The sequence below is a fragment of the Diorhabda carinulata genome, chromosome 7 (assembly GCF_026250575.1).
Source record: "Diorhabda carinulata isolate Delta chromosome 7, icDioCari1.1, whole genome shotgun sequence".
In the NCBI taxonomy this organism is placed as follows: Eukaryota; Metazoa; Arthropoda; class Insecta; order Coleoptera; family Chrysomelidae; genus Diorhabda; species Diorhabda carinulata.
Genome location: NC_079466.1, coordinates 14,463,509 through 14,485,244, shown reverse-complemented (window position 1 = coordinate 14,485,244; position 21,736 = coordinate 14,463,509). Strand labels below are relative to the sequence as shown.

General features: G+C 31.3%; 3 protein-coding genes across 4 annotated transcripts; 2 read left to right on the top strand and 1 right to left on the bottom strand.

The window, feature by feature from the left end:
- The first annotated feature begins 1,774 nt into the window (after positions 1–1,774).
- Positions 1,775–8,453, top strand: LOC130896338 (uncharacterized). The gene is made up of 9 exons (XM_057804348.1): positions 1,775–1,965; positions 2,020–2,150; positions 2,310–2,496; positions 2,545–2,764; positions 2,873–3,108; positions 3,175–3,459; positions 4,465–4,678; positions 4,779–4,977; positions 6,420–8,453. Exons 2-9 carry the CDS (start codon positions 2,034–2,036, stop codon positions 6,579–6,581), a joined length of 1,620 nt encoding a protein of 539 aa, XP_057660331.1. The 5' UTR covers positions 1,775–1,965; positions 2,020–2,033; the 3' UTR covers positions 6,582–8,453.
- Positions 8,454–10,017: 1,564 nt separating this feature from the next.
- Positions 10,018–13,487, bottom strand: LOC130896297 (cilia- and flagella-associated protein 251-like). The gene is made up of 5 exons (XM_057804294.1): positions 12,529–13,487; positions 12,168–12,437; positions 11,892–11,974; positions 10,508–10,637; positions 10,018–10,292 (listed from the first exon to the last, which is right to left on the bottom strand). The coding sequence occupies exons 3-5, from the start codon at positions 11,964–11,966 to the stop codon at positions 10,189–10,191; spliced, it is 309 nt and encodes a 102-aa protein (XP_057660277.1). The 5' UTR covers positions 11,967–11,974; positions 12,168–12,437; positions 12,529–13,487; the 3' UTR covers positions 10,018–10,188.
- A 378-nt stretch (positions 13,488–13,865) lies between these two features.
- LOC130896379 (vacuolar protein sorting-associated protein 53 homolog) lies at positions 13,866–20,871 on the top strand. Of its 2 annotated transcripts, none has more exons than XM_057804409.1 (8): positions 13,866–14,075; positions 14,132–14,350; positions 15,084–15,450; positions 15,524–16,051; positions 17,196–17,604; positions 18,309–18,467; positions 18,529–18,607; positions 20,334–20,871. In XM_057804409.1, the coding sequence occupies exons 1-8, from the start codon at positions 13,998–14,000 to the stop codon at positions 20,850–20,852; spliced, it is 2,358 nt and encodes a 785-aa protein (XP_057660392.1). In that variant the 5' UTR covers positions 13,866–13,997; the 3' UTR covers positions 20,853–20,871. The 2 variants fall into 2 exon arrangements, with proteins under 2 accessions (XP_057660392.1, XP_057660391.1); XM_057804408.1 differs by having other exon boundaries at positions 13,935–14,075; positions 15,500–16,051.
- The last annotated feature ends 865 nt before the right edge of the window (positions 20,872–21,736 follow it).

The window sequence follows — 21,736 nt, the reverse complement described above, 5'->3', positions numbered from 1 at the left end:
GCAAAAAAAATAATGAATTGACGTGTTTCTAATACCGCAGACATTATTCCATAATTGACAAAGTTTAATTGAACTTCTAAAAAGTTGTTGGATTGTAACAAATCCACCGAGAGCAATTTTCGAGCGCTTGAAAGTCACTTTTTCATTCTAAAGTTTGTTTTCGATATACCCGTTAATAAATAATTTGATGCCGGGCGACGGATTTGCAAAAGCAGAAAGTAGGTTACGGTCACGAGCTGTTTTCCTGTTCCCTTTCAGCGTTCTCCCCACCCTATTTAACCATTTCCGCCGGGCAACATATTCCTGTTCCAGCACCGGTGAGTAATTGGTTATTGAATGTAGGTCAGGATCATGCCGCAATCCATTATCTCTTTCGTCGTCGTTTGTTAGCATCTCTGTCTCTTTGATTTTGATATTTCTGCTAGTTCTAGTTCATCGATGATGTTCGATGTTCATTATTCGACGATTTGTTTCTGTAATCACCTCGAATTTGGGGAATAAAATCGATAGATACGAGGGTTGACTGAAAACTTTCGTATAAAATACGTCACCTGTGATTAAACTGTGATACTAGGATGGTCCCAGAAGTATCTGGCCAAACAAAGAAAACAATTTTGGAAAAAAATATATTTATTTTTCAACGTAATTTACTTTTAGCTCGATATCACTTCACACTTCGATATTACCTCTTCATTGTAGGCAAATCTATGACCACCAAGCAATTTTTTCAAGTCTGCGAACCGAAAATGATCCGAGGAGGCTAAATCTGTCTAATAGGGTGCATGATGGTGCAATTCAAACTTTAATTCGTTAATTTTGGCCATTGCAATAACGGATATAGTGGACCGTGGCCTATAGACGGACCGGTTTTGGCTTCTTTGGAGCCGGTTCTCCCTTTTCAATCCATAGTTTTGATTACAAACGCGGTACCCATCTTGCGCACAACTTTTCCGCTTTTTGGATTTTCTTTTGTATCACGTAACAATGACCTATTTTTTCCATGTTTACAAATTCACTCAAAGCTTTCACTATTGATAGTTGCCAAACAAATACTAAACAACATGGAATCTCTACACTGTATAGTGTATAGATTGTGTGTATTTTAATACAGTGGTATTTTCAAGCAACTACCGCCATCTATAGGTGAGGTCAGATACATCTGGGATCATCCACGTATATAAATATGATTGATTTTGAAATCAAACCTCAACTTTGATCTCATAATATACTAGGATGTGGCGGGATATGTTACAAAATAACAGTTGTACTGATTTCAGCATGGAAAAATTTATAAGAAATAATATCAAACTCAACTTCGAAAAAATATGGACTTGGCGGTTTTTGTTTCTAGGTACCTCATTTTTTATTGTAGACAATTTTATAATATAGTCGAGGAAGTAAAAACAAAAAAGGCAAAATGTAAGAGTTTGTAAGCGGTAAGAAGGAGAAAAACGCTACAAAGTGCATTCGATTTGGTAGAGCCTTAGGAAACTTTGTCAACAAAAATTATGTACTAGAAATGAAAATTGCATTAGTGCAGAGGAAAAATGCATTTTAAAAAGTGCATTTTGAATAGTTAAAAAAATTATTACTCAGACGATTTTGAGGATACTGAGCACAACAGAAAAGGTCTACGAGACACCTGGTACTCAGAGTACTACATCGTCTACTGTAGTCCCGTGGAAATTAGTTATGAAATTGGCAGTTACTGCTTAGAAATTTATGATTCACTTCCTGGACTAATATTATTCCCCTTTTTTCATTGTCAAGCGACATGTCATATGTCAGTTTAGTCGGCAACTGTCAGTAGGGTAGGGTGGGATTGTTTATATTTTTATTTACAAACAAATAAACGAAAAACATTGAAATGGATTACTTATTACACAATGAATTTGTTTTTAATTTAAAGCTAAGTTTAATTGACGAAATGGTATAACATATTCTAATCATCGATATTTATTCTAGGTAAGTCAATTAAAACTATGATCTTACAGAGACTTTTGAACTTTCCTTTATTAGATCAATTTATTAAAATGGAACAAGGAGAAGCTGAAAAAGATAAGAAACAAGATGAAGCTCAACAGCTAAGTCCAAATGCTTTGAAGGTAGCAGCTGCAGATTGCCTTAATAGTTGGATTCATTATTTACAGGTACGTATTGGCATATTTTGATATATTTTATGTAAATGCCCTGTCTTAGAGATGATTATTTATGTCTCCATTTCTCTTTTGCTTGCAACTTTTATTTGCACTCAATCCATTCAAAAATTATCGTCCAAATAAAATTTTATTTATTATCATTTTTTCTAGATGTTGAATAGTATGTGCGCAGCTGGTTTGCGCCTGTCTCAATCTCTAACAAATCTGTCTCAAATGCAGAACATTCCTTTTGCTCTACAATGCCAGACTAGCTGGGAAGAGCTATCTAAATCGACTGTAATTGCTAGTAATAATGTAAAAACTCACATTGCTAATGCCATGCAGGACATGAGTATTGGTAAGTGATTTTATTCTAAACTCAAATGTATGCATCTATGTATTTTAGGTGAGACATTTACTGAAGGAGACGCTCAAAGGCAACAGGAGCACAATCAACAGATCATCACTGAAAATTTGCTCGCTTTTGTCAATCTCCAATATCAGTTTTCCATTGCTGGCTGTGAAAATTTTGGGTCCATGGCTATGTGCCCGTTGTGTCAAACTGCCCCAGGTGGGATTCATAGCTCAGAATGCAGCTTAGCTGCACTTCAACAATGTTTTAACAGGTTAATACATTTAAGAAAAAAAATTATCTAGAATTCATATAACTAACTCTTAAAAATATGAATGTTGTTTAAATGAATATCTACTATTTACAATAATAAATTACACAGGGTATTACAAGAATCATCTTCACAACGTTCAAGTCCCCATTTACCAACAGAATTTTGTACTGACAGTCCCAAAAGTAACGAAATGTCAAGAAGCGAAGTTCCAAGACAAAGAAGCCCCCATTCAGATACTAGAGAACATTCTCCACACGCAGAAGGTATTCATAGAGGACAAAGTCCCATTCATGCTTTCGGGGAAGGTACAAGCAAAACTATAGGGCCTTTGGAGACATTGCGAGGTGAAGTTTTGTTTACCAATTATATCTTGACTATGGTAGTTATTTCATTATTTATTTTCTTATTAGGTCCTTTTCCTATACCAGGTCCTTTACATACTATGAAATCTCCTTTCCCGGGTCGGGGTTCTCGATCCCCTCTTCACTTTCCACTTTTTCCTTTGAATTGTCAACGTCGCTGGTCGGAAGCTGGTGTTATAGAATCTTATGGAGACGGCGGAGACGAACAGAGACGACGTTGGTCGATGCCTTGGGATACAGCATGGGGAGAGGCTGGTCAACAGAGATATCTACCATCGAAATTAGCCGTGCCATCTGGGTATCCTCAAGAAAAAAGCAGAAGTACTACTCCAGGTAATCTAAACTATATTCGAAACAAATTTATTGTTTATTAAGGTATAATTGATACGAAAATATTGCACACAAATGATGTAATGATTTTAAAATTTTGTCTAATTACAGCTCGAAGAACATGTTTTACTGACCTTGTTGTGCTATGACTATACTCAGGTTGTCTTTGACCTCTTGGCATGACATTAGGTGGCTGTCAAACCACTTTTCAATCTCCTCAACAGCATACAATGGTAATACTATTCCTATTTGAAAGTAAAGCGATTTATTTTGAATAAAAATCTGCTTAATGTTGGCCAATAAACTGAATGCTTCCAAAGTAGTTCAATTGACTACATTCAGGTGGTTTTCGACCTTTAGGCATGTCATTAGGTGGCTTAGTACTGCTCCTATTGACTATACTCAGGTTGTCTTTGACCTCCTGACATGTTATTATGTGGCTGTCAAACCACTTTCCAATTTTTTCAACGACTTACAATGGTATTACCTCTTGTATTCAAAAGTAGAGCTATTTCCTTTGAAGAAAAATCGGCTTTATGTTGGCTAATAATCCGAATCAATTTAAAATAGTTCAATTGACTAAATTCAGGTTGTCTTTGACCTCTTGTTATATCAATAGGTGGCTATCAAATTAAACTGTGCTAAAATAGTAATTACTATTAGAATATAAGAAAAAAATCACCTGGTTTTCACTTTTTTCTACTTATTCCATTCTTCTAAAACTATTGACAAACCATTTCATCTCATTCTTGACCACTGATATGATTTAAATCAAAATTTTAACCATCAACATCAAATTTAATTTTCAGAATTCCAAGGCAGGAAATACACTGTGTACATTAATTATTTTCAAGTAATAAATCACCCCTAGCAATAATTAAATTGTGTAGAGGGTAGAAATCACTTTAAGTTTCTGAGGATGGTAACTTGGAGAGCGAAACACATGCCAGACAATTGTTTAAGTTGTAGTAAATATTGCGTTCAGTATATATTTTTTGTTATACACAGAAACTGTACCCCCATTATCCCAAGCTTCGTCTGGGGGTCCAGGTATACTTCCTGGTACTGAAGGTTTGGCCGAAGCCATACATTTGTTGTCTTGTCGTCCTGCTAGATGTTCAATACCACAAACATCTGGACAACATTATATGCCTCATTGGGGAGAAACGCACGAGGAAAGAATGCACCGTAGACTGATGTATCCTGGACCAGCATCCCAAAGGTAAAAATTTTCTTATTTCATTCTAAAAATTTGACTTTTACCATGATAAACACCAATTTCATAAATTTTATCATATTCATATAATTTTTTGTTTGTCTAGGGGTAACTGGCAATCTATCGACGTACCACATTCAAGCGGTATGTCAGTGACTGAGCATTGTGATATTTTTCCATCGGGTTTACCATTAACTTCAAGAAAAAGTAGCTCCTCAACTGATTCCTCTTCATGTCTGTCGATTCACAGTCGATCAACTACAAGTTCTTCAGAAAGGGGATCTGCCAGTGAAGCTAGTGGCACTGTAAGACATTTTTATGTACCCAACTAATCTTATTTTTATTGCTTTCAGAATTTAACTTAATGTTAATTCAATTATCATAGGTAGGTATGTATAAAAGTGGGATTTTTTTTTAAATAACTATTTTTATTGCTTTTTATCTTTTTTAAATTCGTTTAATTGGTTTTTTGAAGTTGTCATTCGTTTTCAATTATTATTTTTACAATTACAGTTAATGTTAGTTTTTTTCTAGTTATTTTTGGATTGGTTTAAACTAACGCTCATTTATACCTAACGGATTTCTAGATCATTCGAGATCTAGAATTACACAAACAAACAGACCTTCTAAGAAATTGTCTCTATAAAAACAGTCACAACATAATGTAAATAGCTTATAAAAACTACACAAAGGAATGTCGCTTTATAACCGGCGTATCCGCCAAATTTCAATATCGTCTAACATAATCGAACAGGTCCGACTTTACGGTCTATGTAAGTGGACGAGTTTATACAATTTTTATACTTTTCGCTTTTTTCTCTACTTTTGAATAATAATTTCGTTCGATTTTTATCTTTTTCGAAATAATTGATGTTTTCATTTGTTTTTAATCATTATTATGCAATATTAACTTTTTTTCTGTAAGCTTCTCGTCGATTTTAGTTAATATTGATTTTTTTAGTTGTGTACTTTTCTTCAAATTTTTGAAGAAAAAATGGGAATATATGGATAGTTATATATTTTTTGTTTTTTTTTTGTAACCATTTCTTTAGTTTTATCTTTTTTATAGTTATGTCTATCTTTTAGTTTTTTTTGCTTTCCTCGCATCATATTTTCATTTGTTCTTTATTTTTCTATCAATTTTAATTAGTTTTATTTGTCTATTTTATTCCGTCTGTCGTATTCACCTAATGATCTAATTTAAACTTCAATTTCAGTTAATTTTTATTGTTTCTATCAAAATTTGATTTTCATTGCTCCATTTTTCTCCAACGGTTTTCATAGTTTTTTCTAGTTCTTTTGAAGTCAATTTAAAAATATTTTTCTAATTATTAAGTTTCTTTCCATTCTATTTAGAAGTTTCCATTTATTTTCTAGGATTTTCCATTATGCTCCATTCAATTAATCCAATTGTATTTTCATATTTCAAAAATGATAATCAATGATGCGTTGGCCATTAAAAAGCCAAATTTACATATTTATAGAAATGGAATGCCCCTTGAATCGTGAAATTTTTATAAATAATAAAAATAATTATTTATATCTTGTTGTTTCAGATAACTCCATACTTTTTGCTATATTCTTCCAATTTTTTGATAATTTCTTCCCAATTTTCAGTTAATTTTTTTCTATTTACAAATTTTCACATAATTATTTCAATCAATTTATCATTTAATTTAAAAAAATTGATAAATGATCAAAATGATATACATGTATACATTGTTCTTATTTACATTTCTTTTTTCAGGAGGCTATTCGACTTCACGCAAATCTTTATTCGATGTGGAGTGGTAGTGAACATCTACCGTTCATACGTTTACCAGAATCTCAAGAACCTCAAGATGATAGCGATACTGATGATCCTTCCACGGAAAAAAGCATCAGTAGATATTTTCCCAAACCCACTTAGTATGATACTACAACCAACTCCTTCGTTCCTTGATTCCTGTATTTCTCAAATTTTCTATCATTTGAACATACTGTATTTACCTAACCATTTGTCATCCTGGTTTATTTAGTCCTCTATCTCTTCAGAGACATTATCGATACCTAAGAGCAAAAATTCCCAAACTTTTTTCCTATTAAACCAATTTCAAAAAACTTATTAACAGAATTAGTGAATACATTCACACCATATTCCCAACCCGTCAAAAATTCAGATCTTGGGGGTACACCTGGACCACTTTGGAAGTCACTGCCTTGGAGTAAAATGAGCTATGTCCGTTTCGGATTACTTTTGGAAAAATCGAAATAAAGTTTTGATACTTGTATAATTTTGATAATTTATCATTTTATTGTCTGTAAAAACATTACATTCTTCAACCTGTTGTCCATGTAATTATTAAATGGACATAGTGCATTTGTGCTCTAAAGTTTCTTTGTGTACTGATTACTCAATGCTTCTCTATCCCTGGACTCTTCTTGTAACCTGTAGTTGAAAATTGCTTGTATTTGATCCACTAATCGACTCCATGCTCCCTGTTTTTCAATTTTTCCTGCCTGTTCTGTCTCATATTTTTTTTGTTGTTCTTAAATCTCTCCCAGTTCCTTTATTCTTTTGCTGTGTTCTGATTCTTCAAATAAATTCCCTATTTCGTTTTTATTCTTAAAATAAATGGAAATGATGTTTTATTATAATAATAATGATTATTTATAAATGTATTCTGCCTGTTTTGTGTCGTTTTAAAGTTTGAAAGCGATCGAAACGCTCATGGAGAAAAGCTTGGAATATAACCAACCCCTCATGGGATGCTAGGTTTATTTCTGAGGGATATAGTGACAGATATAACATTAGGCAAATTACTTAAAATGGAACTAGGACTGGCCTTGTTCACAGAAAAACAGACAAACGGTGAAACAAAGGAATTATTGAATGGAGACTGAGAGAAAATGTCCTTAGAAATAGAAGACGTCCACCTACACGCTGGTCTGACGATATTAAGATGTTAGTTGCCAGTTGGATGACAATTGCTAGGACCGTGCACCGTAGCAAAATTTGCCTCAATTGGTTCATTATTTTGCTCTGGTCTACTTCTCAGAATAAATTCCCTATTTTATTTAAACTCTTAAAATTGGTGGTGTGATGTATAAAAATATATGGTGATGTATAAAAATATACAAAAATACTTTCTGCTTGTTCAATGATAATTTTTTTGTCGTTATAAAGTCTGTCTCAGTCACTTTATTCTTTCAGATTCTGTTATTTCACTCTCTTCTGCTTTCCCATATAAATTTCCCATCAATTCTTCGCTCTTACATCAATGGCAAGGAAGTTTTTTTTCAAAAATATGTAAAAATACATTTGCTTGCTCTGTCTCATATTTTTTTTTGATGTTCTAAAGACTCTTAGTTACTTTATTCTTATACATTTCATTATTTTGCTCTAACCTACTCCTTCAAATAAGTTCCCTATTCCTATTTTGCTATTAAATCAATGGAAATGAAGTTTTTTCAAAAAGATATTAAAATACAAATTGCTTATTCTGTGCCCCATAAATTTTTTTTTCGTTCTAAGTCATTGTATTCTTTCAGATCTTGTTATTTTGATCTGTTTTAGTTCCTAGACCAAATTTCCTATTTTATTTCATATCTTAAAACGAATCCAGATGATTTGTTTCAATAATATGTGGTTGTTATACAGTTTGTCCCAGTCACTTTATTCTTCCGGATTCTGTTATTTTCCTCTGTCCTGTTTCTCCAAATAAGTTCCCTATTTCTTTTTTCTTCTCAAATCGATGGAAATAATTTTTTTAAAATATGTGAATATAAAATATAATAACAACTTGAAACTTCTATTTTTTAATAACCTTTCCAAATCTATTGAGTTTTAAGTAATAAAAACTTTATACTATACTTTGTGTCATCTACTTATTTATAATAAATCATCTGCTGCTTTATTAGGGATGACAGTCTGGTTTTTGGCTAAATTTGTGAATCAGTATATCATATGTATACACTAGCACAAATAAAATGCAAAATACAAACTGAAATACTGAAAAGAGAAGAAGTTCATGTCAGAGGTAAAAAGTCTTGTAAAGAAAATTAATGAACAGCAACAGCAGTTAACACATCTGGAACAACAAGTAAATTTAATTAATAAATTGAGGCAGGAAAATCATGATGATACTGAACACTAGATCTACTAAAAAAATTGAATAAAAAATTAAAAGACAAAAACAATATATTGAAGGAATTACTCAATAAAGAGAAAAAAAGTAAAAATGGAAATCTCAATGCTAATATTTTTCAGGAAATTACTGCTGGAAGTATTTTAGAACCCAAAAAGAAAACAAATGAGGAAGGAACACTAAAAGAATTGAAACAAAAAATAACAGAATACCTAATAAGTCATAAAATTATAAAAATGAAATAATAGTAAGTCTACGTGAGAATGATAGTGTAGAAAGAACCGTAGAAATTGTAAACTCTAAACTTGCGGATATGGGTTTTATTAGGAAGTGTACACTGAAACGTTTTTTGTAGCAGAACCAGCGCTAGTATCGCTATTCATAGAAGCAGTGCAAGAGAACTAGTTCATCAAGTTCACTGTACTGCTTGCACTGGATCTAGTCAGTTCAATCAGTGCAGTGCATTAAGTGTAATCTGGAAACGGTGACACTACATCTTCGTCATCGGACGAATGTAAAATATCCAAAAGTACTAAATCGTTTTCCATTATTATTAATACTACAAGGCCTGAATCACATCAAACAACCTCAAACCCAACAATCAACTTGGTAGCTGCACTGAACTGGACCAGTGCAGGCCTATTAATAATTTCTTATTATTGGTCTGTTTGTGACAGTTTTTTCCACTTTTCCAAAAATTTCTTGAGATGGACTTGGCGGATTTTGATTCTAGGCGCCTAAAATAATAATAATTTTGTGTTTTTTGCCTATCGTGTGCTACTTTTATAACTATTCCAAAACTTTAGAATATTCTTCAATCTCAATCTAGAGTATTTAAGAACATTCCAGATTATTCCGTCACTGTATAATTATATAGTGAAAGGTAAGTAAGTAAGAATAACCAATTTTGGTCTCGTTATAATAATTATTCAAATTTTAAGGGTTCGTTTATTGAGCTTTTATATTGGAACGCTCAATTTTCCGAGGTTATGAGTTTTGTCTACAATTCACAATACAATAAATTTTCTGCATGAGAATCAATTATAAAAATGTTTATTCGAATGAGCACACTAAAATCGTCATTGCAATCTCAAATTTTGTTATTTTTGGAAACGTGTACTCAGAACGTTTTGAAATTAGAAAAATACTCCAGAAAAAGAGGAAGAGATTCAAAGAAATAAAAACTACAGTAAATATATATACAAAATGTATTTCAGTCTACTGTTATACAGAAGTCACGCGAAATATTGAAAATTGTAATTATAGGAGATGCAGAGTATTCTTCTTATGAATTATATTCTAAAATACCCTAAATACAATTTATAATTTATCCTACATACATTTAATATCAAGTAATTAATGATATATCAAATAAGTAATCGAAAATATTTACTCGTCTTCTTCCTCCTCCTCATTTTCGCTGCTCTTTTCACCGTTTTCTTCTTCGGCTGATTCTTCTTTTTCTTCCTTTCGCCTCCTACCGCGTTTGCTCACTGAAAAAGAAAATTTTTAGTTTTAACACTATATCGGTTTAAACAAATTCAGATTTGAAACCAGAGTTGAACTGAAGTACCCATATCTCATACATCGTTAAATTATGCATTTAAAAAAATATTTTGTTTGAATCAAAATAATTTATTGACATGTGAATAAATTCAAAAGTATTTTTCAATTCTAATTATTATAGGTATTGATGAATGCAACTTACCTCCGTTAGTTTTGGCCTTTGTCTCTTTTTTTTCTTTTGTTTCTTTCTTTGTGTCTTTCTTCACTGTTGATTTTGGTCTACCTCTACCTCTTTTCACCACCGGAGCATCTTCAGCATCAGCTTTAGTATCCTATGTGAAAAATGATCAACTTAATAAAACAATTAAAACGTTTCTTGAATATAACAGTTACAAAATTATCTTTTGAACAAAATGGATTGAAATATTTTGTACAAAAAAATTCCGGACCTCATCCAGCTAGTCGATTGTTGAGAAGGCACTGGTTCTTAAAGGATTGAAGCACAAGTTAAGGAAAGAAAGAAGATGCTGTGTATTTTTTGAAAAATCAGGGGAGATGCAAGTATACAAATTTCTTAAGCAATACTGGCAAAAATAAATCAATTGAACTATAAATAAAAAAGAAAATTGAATATTAATAATTAAATTGTTTTCCAGATAAATATTTTTGATTTTCGGTCTTTTTTGATAAGAAAATAATTCAAAGAGGCAAAGAATGGCAATATTTATCAAAATGTTTTGATAAAGACTGAAATAGATCAATGTTATTTATTACTTGCTTTTTAAAACTAATTTTTCATTAAATGACCTAAAACTGAGAAATTTTTTCACAAAAAACTTACAAAAAGGTCTAAGAAGTGAAAAATAATTACATTGTATATAAACTAAAAAAATAGTATTAAATATAAGAATTATATCTGCTACAAAATTATTTTTTGGACACACTGTATAAATATTTCGTAACAACATGTGGGTTGTCTTTCAAAAGCCACACATGGGGATGAAAGTATAAAAATTTCTCAAGTAGTACTGGGAGAAATAAATCAGATCAATTTTGATAAAAAAATAATTCAAACAAACGAAGAATGACAATATTTATCAAAATATTTTGATGAAGTCTGAAATAAGTCAAAATGTTACTTTTTCCCTTTTTTGAACTAATTGACCTAAAATTGAGAAGTTTTATCACAAAAACATATAAAAAGATCTAAGAAGTGAAAAGTTAAAAAAATACACATTGTAAAAGTAATTTTTAAAAAAATATTTGGGCAGTTTTTCCAAAGCCAGATCTGGAGATGAAACAATAAAAATTTCTTTATTAGTGAACTGGGATAAACAAAACGGTTGATTTATAATAAAGAATATTAAAAAATATTGAATATAAATAATTATATTATAAGTAATTAAACATATACTGAAAAAATGTTATAATAAAAAACTATTCCAAACTAATAAGCATTTTTAAACTCTGAATATATGATTAGCGTCGTAACTGCATTTTGGCGGTTTTTATTGGCGTCAATATACTGTATCAAGAAAATATTATCGAAAATGTTGTAATAACATAAAGAAATTATTGAATATTACCTTTTTAGTACGTTTTGTGGTTTCTGCTGCAGGTTTGCGTCCTTTTTTGGTGGTTTGTACCTCTTCATCAGACATTTTGAATACTGAAAACAAAATATGCACAATTAATTAATAATATAATTAAAAAAACAAATATTCACAAACTTTAGTTTAAATTACTCGTTAATAATAATAAACTATAATAAATCAATATTTGTTTTAATTTAAGAGTAAATTAGAATATTAAAAAATATGTAAGTAGTGAATATAAACAAATAACAAATAAATTATTCTTACTTTTAATTCACCACAAGTGTAGAAAATTTGTTTTGTATATTGATATAGAAAGCTTGGCTTGGCTTCTGTTTATGACGAACCGGCTCACAAGCTTGTTACACTCTACCTTCCAGTCGATTAATGACCAAACAGCATCAGTGAAAGAATCCAAGCTCTAATAACGGATATTTCAAATGAAACGACAAACAAAGAGAATCGACAGGGCGGTTGCGCAAAAGAACATCTCAGCATTTTGGCAACTCTGGGCATTGAGAACATTGAACTTCAAATCTGTGCATAATGCAAAAAATTAGAATGAATTTTGATGATTTTATTATCAGGTTAAAATTAATTGTATTCTCAATAAATTGATGTTCCTTACTTTCAATCTAAATATGATCGATCTATTTTAAAATAGTTATGCATTTTGCATCCTTATAAAAGCATTCTGTTAGGTATATAGCCACACTCTTCGTAAAATATAGCTCCAATTTCCATTTCAACCAGAAATGTATTTAGAAAATCGGATTTCATAATAAAAAGAAAATCTGAAAACTATGATTCAAATATCATGCATATACAATTAAAATATAGTAGGGTTCATTAATCAATCAAAATCAAAGCAATATGTCAAGTGTGATTGTACGAGGGTGATTCGATAAGTACGGACGTATATTTTAAATCTAAAATTTTCGGGAAAACAAAAAATGTAATGTTATAAAGATATCGATCTGCAATGAAAATATCAATTTCAATCATAATGTTAAGATACAATGTTTTCTCAATAATTCTAATGAATAATCAATGAATCTAAATACAATTTTAAACTGGTTAGGCAATGATTGTAAAAATATACTGTGAGCTGTATAAATGCTCTTCCTGCTATATAGCTTAGAACTTCCTACCAGAAATGTAATGTATAAATAGAACGGAAATCTCAAAACAGTATTTGAATAAATAGTAAACTGACGACGATACAATTCAAATATAGATAACTAATTAATTAAAATCAAAACAATAAGTAAGCTCTAATAATACGAGGGTGCTTCGATAGGTATGGACGAGTATTATGTATCTTAAATTTTCCGAAAAACAAATAATGTAATCAGGGCCGTATTTAGCGTTTTGTTGCTCCTAGGCCAAATAATTCTTCTCGTCCCTTAGTCTGATTAAACTTATTTTCCTTAAATTCCTTAATAAAGAATTATGTCAGGGTTATATGTTAATTGCTTGAGCACCACTCCACGATGCTATTTTTTGAGGAATTTACTTGATTCTGAGTTTAACAAAATGCCGTCTTACGACACTTTTATCAATTTTATGTATTAACGTGAGATCACGTCCGTGGCACTGAAACAATACAATCCATCCCGCAAAGCATTTCCGTAACAAATCAAGGCCATTGCACAGGCCCACAAACATGAACTCCGTACAGTACTTGATGTTAAGTTATCAATATTTATTTTTATTTCTAGATATTTCTGCTTTCGGGATGTGTGTTTAATCAAGTTTAAATTTACATTAATAAATTTATTTAATCCTAAGCCATATTATCGATAGTTGTATGGTTACATTACGAAAATAGGATCTTATATTAATAGAATTCATAAAATAATGAAAACTTCTTTTATGTTGATAGTATGCTTTGGCTCCCTTGGTACATTTATCGAATCGATAATAAATAATTAGCACTCTATGATCTTATCATTATATGTAATATTTGCATAGAGATGGTAATGAATATTTGTCCATCAGAATATCTAATTGAAGAAGAAGAGTATCATTTTTTTAGGTTATAGTATATTGTGACGTTTTCGGTAGTTCATAGTTTAGTCACAAATATTTACAAACATGGATATTGAAGAAGAAATTGATGATGAAAATCTATTTATCACTTTTCCTCCTATAGTTCAAAAAGCAATTGAAGAGGTAACTTAGTGTCCGTCTTTTTAGTAAGAACAAATCAAAATTACCCTTATTTGAAGGTATTTCCTAGTAAAGATCCTCTAGATGAACCTGATTTTAACAGCATCGATTATATTAATTCATTATTTCCAACTGAACAATCATTATCAAATATAGACGAAGTTGTATTTAAAGTTGAAAATAAAATAAGTTCGATAGATAATGAAATAAGTACTGTCGTTCGTAGTCAAATAACAGCAAGTGAAGAAGGAAGACAAGCTTTAGAAGAAGCACAAAAGGTTTGTTCAAACATAATAATTTACTTATATATAAATTTAGTATTATACTTTGTACCATAACTTTTTTTAATGCTTTTAAAGACTTGAATAAATTCATTTAGTTTATAAAAATTTAAATGAATTCCAAGTTTACTTTGAAGCAATCTTATCATTTTTTGTCTAGCTTGAACATAGTAGTTTATTTTCAATTTCTTTGTAAGTTGTACTTAAAAAATTTATTATGAAAGCATATCTTATTAAATGTTTTTCTTATTTTAGGTGCTTAGTAGATTCTAGATTATCTGTTAGATATAGTTTTAATATTTTCAATGGAATTATTATATTCATAAATGTGGGCGTAAATTTATCATTTCCAAATTGTAAAAATTCATATTTTTCTAGTGTATATTGTTGTTGAAAAATTAGTTTTAACATTCATAATAATTAAATAAAAACTTTTTGTTTGGTATAGGAAATTAGTTTTGTGAAAATATTGCGGACAAATTGATATTTCATACAAATTTGACAAGATGATAAACTAGGGTTGAAAATAATTCGCATCTTTTAGTTCATCTGCTTGTCACACTTGTGCGAAATATCAAATTTTCTACATGAGTTATACACTATACTTTTCAAATGACTTATGAAATATATAAGGTTTGTGCACAAATATTTATGCAATAGATCATCAGAAAAATATTTGAATAATGCTGATGAAATGGTTGATGTAGGAATTATATTTGAGAGTTTTTAGGTCATCAAACAACTTTTTGCACATATTACTGACATTAAGGAACAAGCGGAAAAGTCTGAAGAAATGGTCCGTGAAATAACAAGAGACATAAAACAACTTGATTCTGCGAAAAGAAATTTAACCCTGGCTATAACCACTCTGAATCATTTGCACATGTTAGTTGGGGGGGTTGATACACTGAAATCTCTCACACAGAGAAGATTGTATGGTGAAATAGTGCTACCACTACAAGCTATAAGTGAAGTTATGACCCATTTTGAGAACTATTCCAATATACCACAAATAAAGAGTTTGAGTGATCAAGTCAAATCTATACACTTTGAATTAGCAGAACAGATAACACACGACTTTAAAGAGGCATTTTCTGGTAAGTTACACAATCTGCTAGATAGCATTATCTTATATATTTCTCAAAGTTTCTATAATGATTAGTTTCGTAGGTTCAAATACAAAAACTGCTATTCCAAACAAACAGCTAGCTCAGGCATGTTTGGTGCTCTCGATATTAGATCCCAAAGTGAAAAAGGAATTGCTAAAATGGTTTGTGAATATACAGTTACAAGAATACAGTCATTTGTTCCAAGAAACAGAAGATACAGCTTGGTTAGATAAAATAGACAAAAGGTATTCTTGGATAAAGAAACATTTATTGGAATTTGAAGATAGATTAGGTAATATGTTTCCACAAAATTGGGAAGTATCAGAGAGAATAGCAGTTCAATTTTGTCATGATACCAGAGAAGCCTTATCGAAAATTATGGTGAAGAGAAAGAATGAAATAGATGTGAAACTGTTACTTTATGCCATTCAAAAAACTTCTGCATTCGAAGGACTTTTAGCTAGGAGATTCACCGGTATCACATTGAATGAAAATAGTGATGCTTCTAAAGATAACGGGGATGACAATAAACATAACGATGATGGTAAAATTGAGGATATTAATTCATCTGCATTCCACGGACTTATAGGTAAATAGAGTTGAAATTATATTCATTTAATAAGTTTTTAGGTGACTTACTTATGAACTCATACAATTTTTTATTTTGACAAACTTCTGTATTTGAACATTGTAAATATTTTGTAAAAAACTGCGGTCTTCATAGATATGTCCCAAACGAACAGATTATTAATATCATAATCTAGTAGTGAAATGATTTCAACAATTGGAGACTCGGGATTTTTTCTTAAAATGATTCAACAAATTCAAAGAAAACCAACTAAATCAAGTGTTTATCAACAGTGAAATATAGTTCTATGAAAAATCTAGTAGTACTGACACATATTCTAACCTCAAAAAACAAAGTGAAAGTAAAACAGGTATTAGAGGACTAGAACTGATCCTCAATATTGTTAAACTTGAAAACCATGAAGCAAAAGATACTGCCAGGTCAGGTAGCAAGTAGCCAGCTTCAGCAGTAATAAAGAGCTTGCGAGGAAACATGAGCTAGTCTACAACATCCTCTAATCATAAGAAAGATCAAGTTAGAGGCGAAGATAGGGGATTAGACTTCATTTGTGTTGAGTTAACTGGCATTAACAGAATATATAGTCAAATAGTTCTAAGAAAAACCTAGTGGTAGTGACAACAGCAGAAAAAGACAGTGCAAGTCTTCAACATTGTCTAACCTCAAGAAACAAAAAGAGAGAAAAACATATGTTAGAGGACTACAGCTGGTGTTCAATTTGGAAAACATGAAGCATGAGATTATAGGAACAGGAGACCGCTAGTTCAGGTAGCTAGCACCAGCAGAAATGAAGAGCTTGCAAGGAAACATGTGCTGGTCTTCAATAACCTCTAAACATAAGAAACATCAAGTTAAGATGAAACAAAGAACATATGAGTAAATAATTTGAAAAATAAAATAAATGAAAAATCATTATGGCATATCTACAGGGAAATATCCATCAAATATTATACTAATAAAAAAAATACTTTCCATAATCACCTTTCTATCTAAAAGTGTCATTAATTGATTATTTATCTCAATTGATCAAGAATAAGACTGTTTTGACTGTAAGAAAATAGTTTTTGATAGTTTTCCTTGTACCTGGCTTATATTTTTATTTCATTAGTGCTTTTTATGAACAAAAAAAATCTCCTTTTATTTTTAGGTAGGTGTTTCATCCCCCATTTAGAAATCTACATCGAAAGTGTAGATAGAAATCTGGCTGATTTGATTGAACGTTTCGTTTTGGATCAGAAACAAAGTAAACCTACAGAAGCGACTGAAACACAAGCTTCCATATTACCCAGTTGTCCAGATCTATTTGTATTTTATAAGAAGAGTATGATACAATGTAACCAACTGGATAATGGTCAAACTATGTTGAATCTCACTAAAACTTTTCAGAAATATTTACATGAATATGCGGAAAAATTGTTGTTGAGCAATTTACCCAAAATAGAACCACAAAGTTTAGGTACTTCGGTGCAAAATTTCACCAAAGATTTGCAGAAAATATCAACGTCCGGATTGATACAGAACTTTTCGTCTTTGTTGAAAGAAGGAGAATTAACCAGGTATGAAAATCAACTAAAAGATTAGGAGAGGAGATATTTTCAAGGAAGTTTAAGACCACCTCGACCTTAACTGATCCATATCTTTTGGTATATCGACAATACCATTTGCAAACAGTCTTTAGAGCTACCACTTTATCATCATAGATGGATTTTAACTTTCAGCGAGGCACTATTCGTTTTCTTTTTTCTTGTAACAAAACTTGATTTATAATATAAAATAGGTATATTGTTGACAATTTTATACCACTTTTTGCTCTATTTTCTCTTCTTGAATAAATAAATCGAAATCCAAGCAATGTTTAACAATCCTGATCTCAATCTAATAGATGCCAGAGTATGAGGTATAGGTTAAAGTAATGCCCTTGAAGGTTTCTTTGAGAATGGATTTCATTTTCTCAGTTTTAGCCTTCTCAATATCAGGAACCAGAGCCACTAATAAAATCGTTTTCCTTTGAACTGATTTTTCGCACATTTTTGCTTATTTTTAAGGTCTAAGGATAATTAAATGATACATTTCCATTTATACCACTCACAAACAGTATTCACTTTATCATACATGGATTTTAATATCTCTTGAGGTACTTCTTATTTTCTTGAAACAAAACTTGATAAGTTAATCAAGCTCCATGTTCTTTTCCTGTATTTATCATATCTCTCACTACAATAGTATTTTCATCTATTTTTTGTTATATTTGTACTCTTAGGTTCAGTAAAGAAGAACAAACAAAAATTTGTTATATATTAACCACAGCCGAATATTGTTTAGAAACCACTCAACAACTGCAGGATAAATTAAAAGAAAAAATAGTACCTTCGATGGCGGACCAAGTTGATTTGACTAAAGAACAAGATAATTTCCATAAGTGAGTCAAAACAAACCTCTACGAGTATATGAATATTGTTGTTGATACGTTTATTTTCTAGAGTAATATCAAATTGCATTCAATTATTAGTACAAGATTTAGAAAATTCATGCGAACCTGCATTGACAGCAATGAGTAAGGTTAGTATCGGGTGGGATAAATTCAAACACTAATTTATTTCTACTTCACTACACACAACTACTTTATATTTTTAATACACTATTATACATAACTAATTTATATTAACTGTTCTGGGTTTTTACCTAAAAGTAAATCAGAAAGATGTTAAACTAGTGAAGAAGAGAGACCAGCACTTATACAATATTGGAAATATTTAGAAAAAAAGAAGATTGAACTACTGTGACAACATTGTTGGGTTAAGACAAGCTATTGGACTACTGGCAAACTATGACCAGATGATATTGGAATTATGCATTAGGTGAAATAAATTTCCAATAAAGGTTGCCAACAGGATATTGTCACCTGAATAGACACCTTAAAATTCTAAAACTGGTAGAAAGAGACGAATGTAGTCGTTATAGTCACCAGAATCAATTGGATTAGAAGTAAATATGATTGATGATGAACTAGTGAAGAAAGAAGATAAAATATCTCTTGAACGAACATGGACACCTTAAGAAACTCAAACTAGTGAAAGAGACTATTGCAGTTTGTTTGATTTGGAAGAGGAAACACCTACGTATAAAATAGGTGAATGCAAGGCTCAAAAACTGTGATCTTATTGGATAGGGTAAGAGATAATGTTACAACACAAGTAATATGAAGCTATCTTGTTCATACACACAAACATAGTTTCAGGGACAGTCCTTAGAAATTGAATAGAGAGGCAAAAAAACTCTTCCAGATCCAGCAAATCATCACCTCATTAAGCTTACAACAAAAATATTTGCGTATATATTACAGAATGGCTTCATATTACTAAGTTGTAAGAAGATATCTCCATATAACTCAGTGAGGTTTAGAAAAGTTTCAAAAAGTTCTCAAGCTCATGACACCAATATTTCTGTGTATATTAAAGGATGACTTTATATTACTTGAGTTGTAATAGGATCTTTTCACGTAACTCCCCCTTTTCTGGGTAAAAATAATATTGACAAAGGAATGTTTTCGATATTTTTGGAACCTGGGTAAGGATAGAAGGGTTGTTTTTGGGTTTTTGGTCCTTTTGGAAACTGAGAAATCTTTCAGATCTCAGTGAATCATCACCTCATAAAGCTTACAACAAAGATCTTTGTGAGTCGCATGATTTCATATATCTTGAGTTGTAACAGGAAATCTTTATAAGTTCCTTCCTTTATAAACAAAAAAAATCGATGGAGGAGGATTTACTTGGTAATTCAGTAGATGATGAGCACAATAGATCTTTTAGATTTAAGTGAATCTTCACATCAAAAAGTTAACTTCAGCTTTCGAGTTTCCGTTCCTTACTATTTTGTTCTTGATTTTTATAATAGATATATATGATTTTTAGACCCATCATCAGCTCTAATAAGCTAGGAATTTTCTAAATTACGGGATTCACCTTTTCTTTCTATAAAATGTCATGTCATATTGCTCCTTTTCGAAATACGAACAAACTCATATAATAAGAGTCCAATGCAAATTTTATTGGCATTATAGAATGTTCAAGCATCTTCAAATCTGAGTTCCATAATCTTTAGTTAGTGATAGTGGAACGGAAATTAAAAGAGAATTTTTAGAAGATTGAAAAATGTTGTATGAGGAGGTCTTTTAAGTTCTTTCACTTCTACCTGTATAATAATGTTAAAAAAATTTATGAGAAGAGGAAGGAGAATAAAAAATACATTTATATTTTAATAATTTTTATTTTTTTTTGTATTATAGGTCCAATGGCAGAACGTCGACACCGTCGGTGATCAAAGTTCATACATAACCTCAATTACCACTCACCTGAAAACCAACGTTCCTATAATACGAGAAAACCTGTCACATTCAAGAAAATACTTCACTCAATTCTGCATAAAATTCGCCAACAGTTTCATACCTAAATTTATCCAAAGCATATACAAATGCAAACCGATCAATACCGAAGGTGCCGAACAACTTCTTCTAGATACTCACATGTTGAAAACCGTATTACTGAATCTGCCGTCAATAGCGTCGCAAATTAACCGCACTGCACCGGCGGCGTACGTTAAAGTTGTCACCAAAGGTATGACTAGAGCTGAAATGATTTTGAAAGTTGTTATGACACCCATCGAACCGGCTAAGAATTTTGTTGAGCAGTATAAAAAGTTGTTACCGGACAGTCAACTCACGGAATTCCATAAAGTTTTGGAGATGAAAAGCGTAAAGAGACAAGATCAGACTGTATTATCCGATATTTTTAAGAGTAATAAATAAAGTGAAACATTTTGAGGTATCCTCAATTTTTTAATATGGAAATTTTCTTTTGATACATATCCAGAGTGGTTTCGAAAAAACCACGAAGGGTCTAATATTACTTTACCATTTTTTTATCTGGTGATATTTTGTCTAGAACTTCCATCTTCAGCAGAAGAAACAGTGTCATAAGTAGACAATGGCAATAAATCGCACAATTACTATCTTCTCCAGTGACCTACTTTCCTCCACAACTTACGTGAATTACGCCTCTACTTCACCTTCAGTGGCCCACTTTCCTCTACAACGTAGTAAATCGCTCACTACTATCAGTTTCGGGGACCAACTCTCCTTCAAAACGCAGAGAATAATTACGCTCCTAATATTGGCATTAGTTACCTTCTTTCCTCCACAACGCAATGAAACTCGCCCCTATTATCTGCCCCAGTGACCAAATCTACTCCATAATGCAGTAAATCGCTGCCCTATTATCTCCTTCAGTGACCCCTCAAAAAAAAAGGAAATGAAGTGGTGAAAGGTGCGCGGTTTGATGTTTTGAAAGCGGTTTACGTCTTCTTCTCTCCCTAGGTCGCATCCCTTGACTTGCCTTACCTTTTCTACGGTATTAATTAGAACGAAACTGAAGGTTTCCCTAGTTGGATCACTTTGGGATATTGGATGATGTTGAATCCAAACAACCCTCCCAAGTGTTCCAATGCTTTCTATTCGGGGGTGGTTTGGAACAGTATTATTATTGGAGGCTTGGAACACATATTTTCATATACATATACACATACACACACACACACACACACATATATATGTATATATATATATATATATATATATATATATATATATATATATATATATATATATATATATATATATTTAATAATTATATT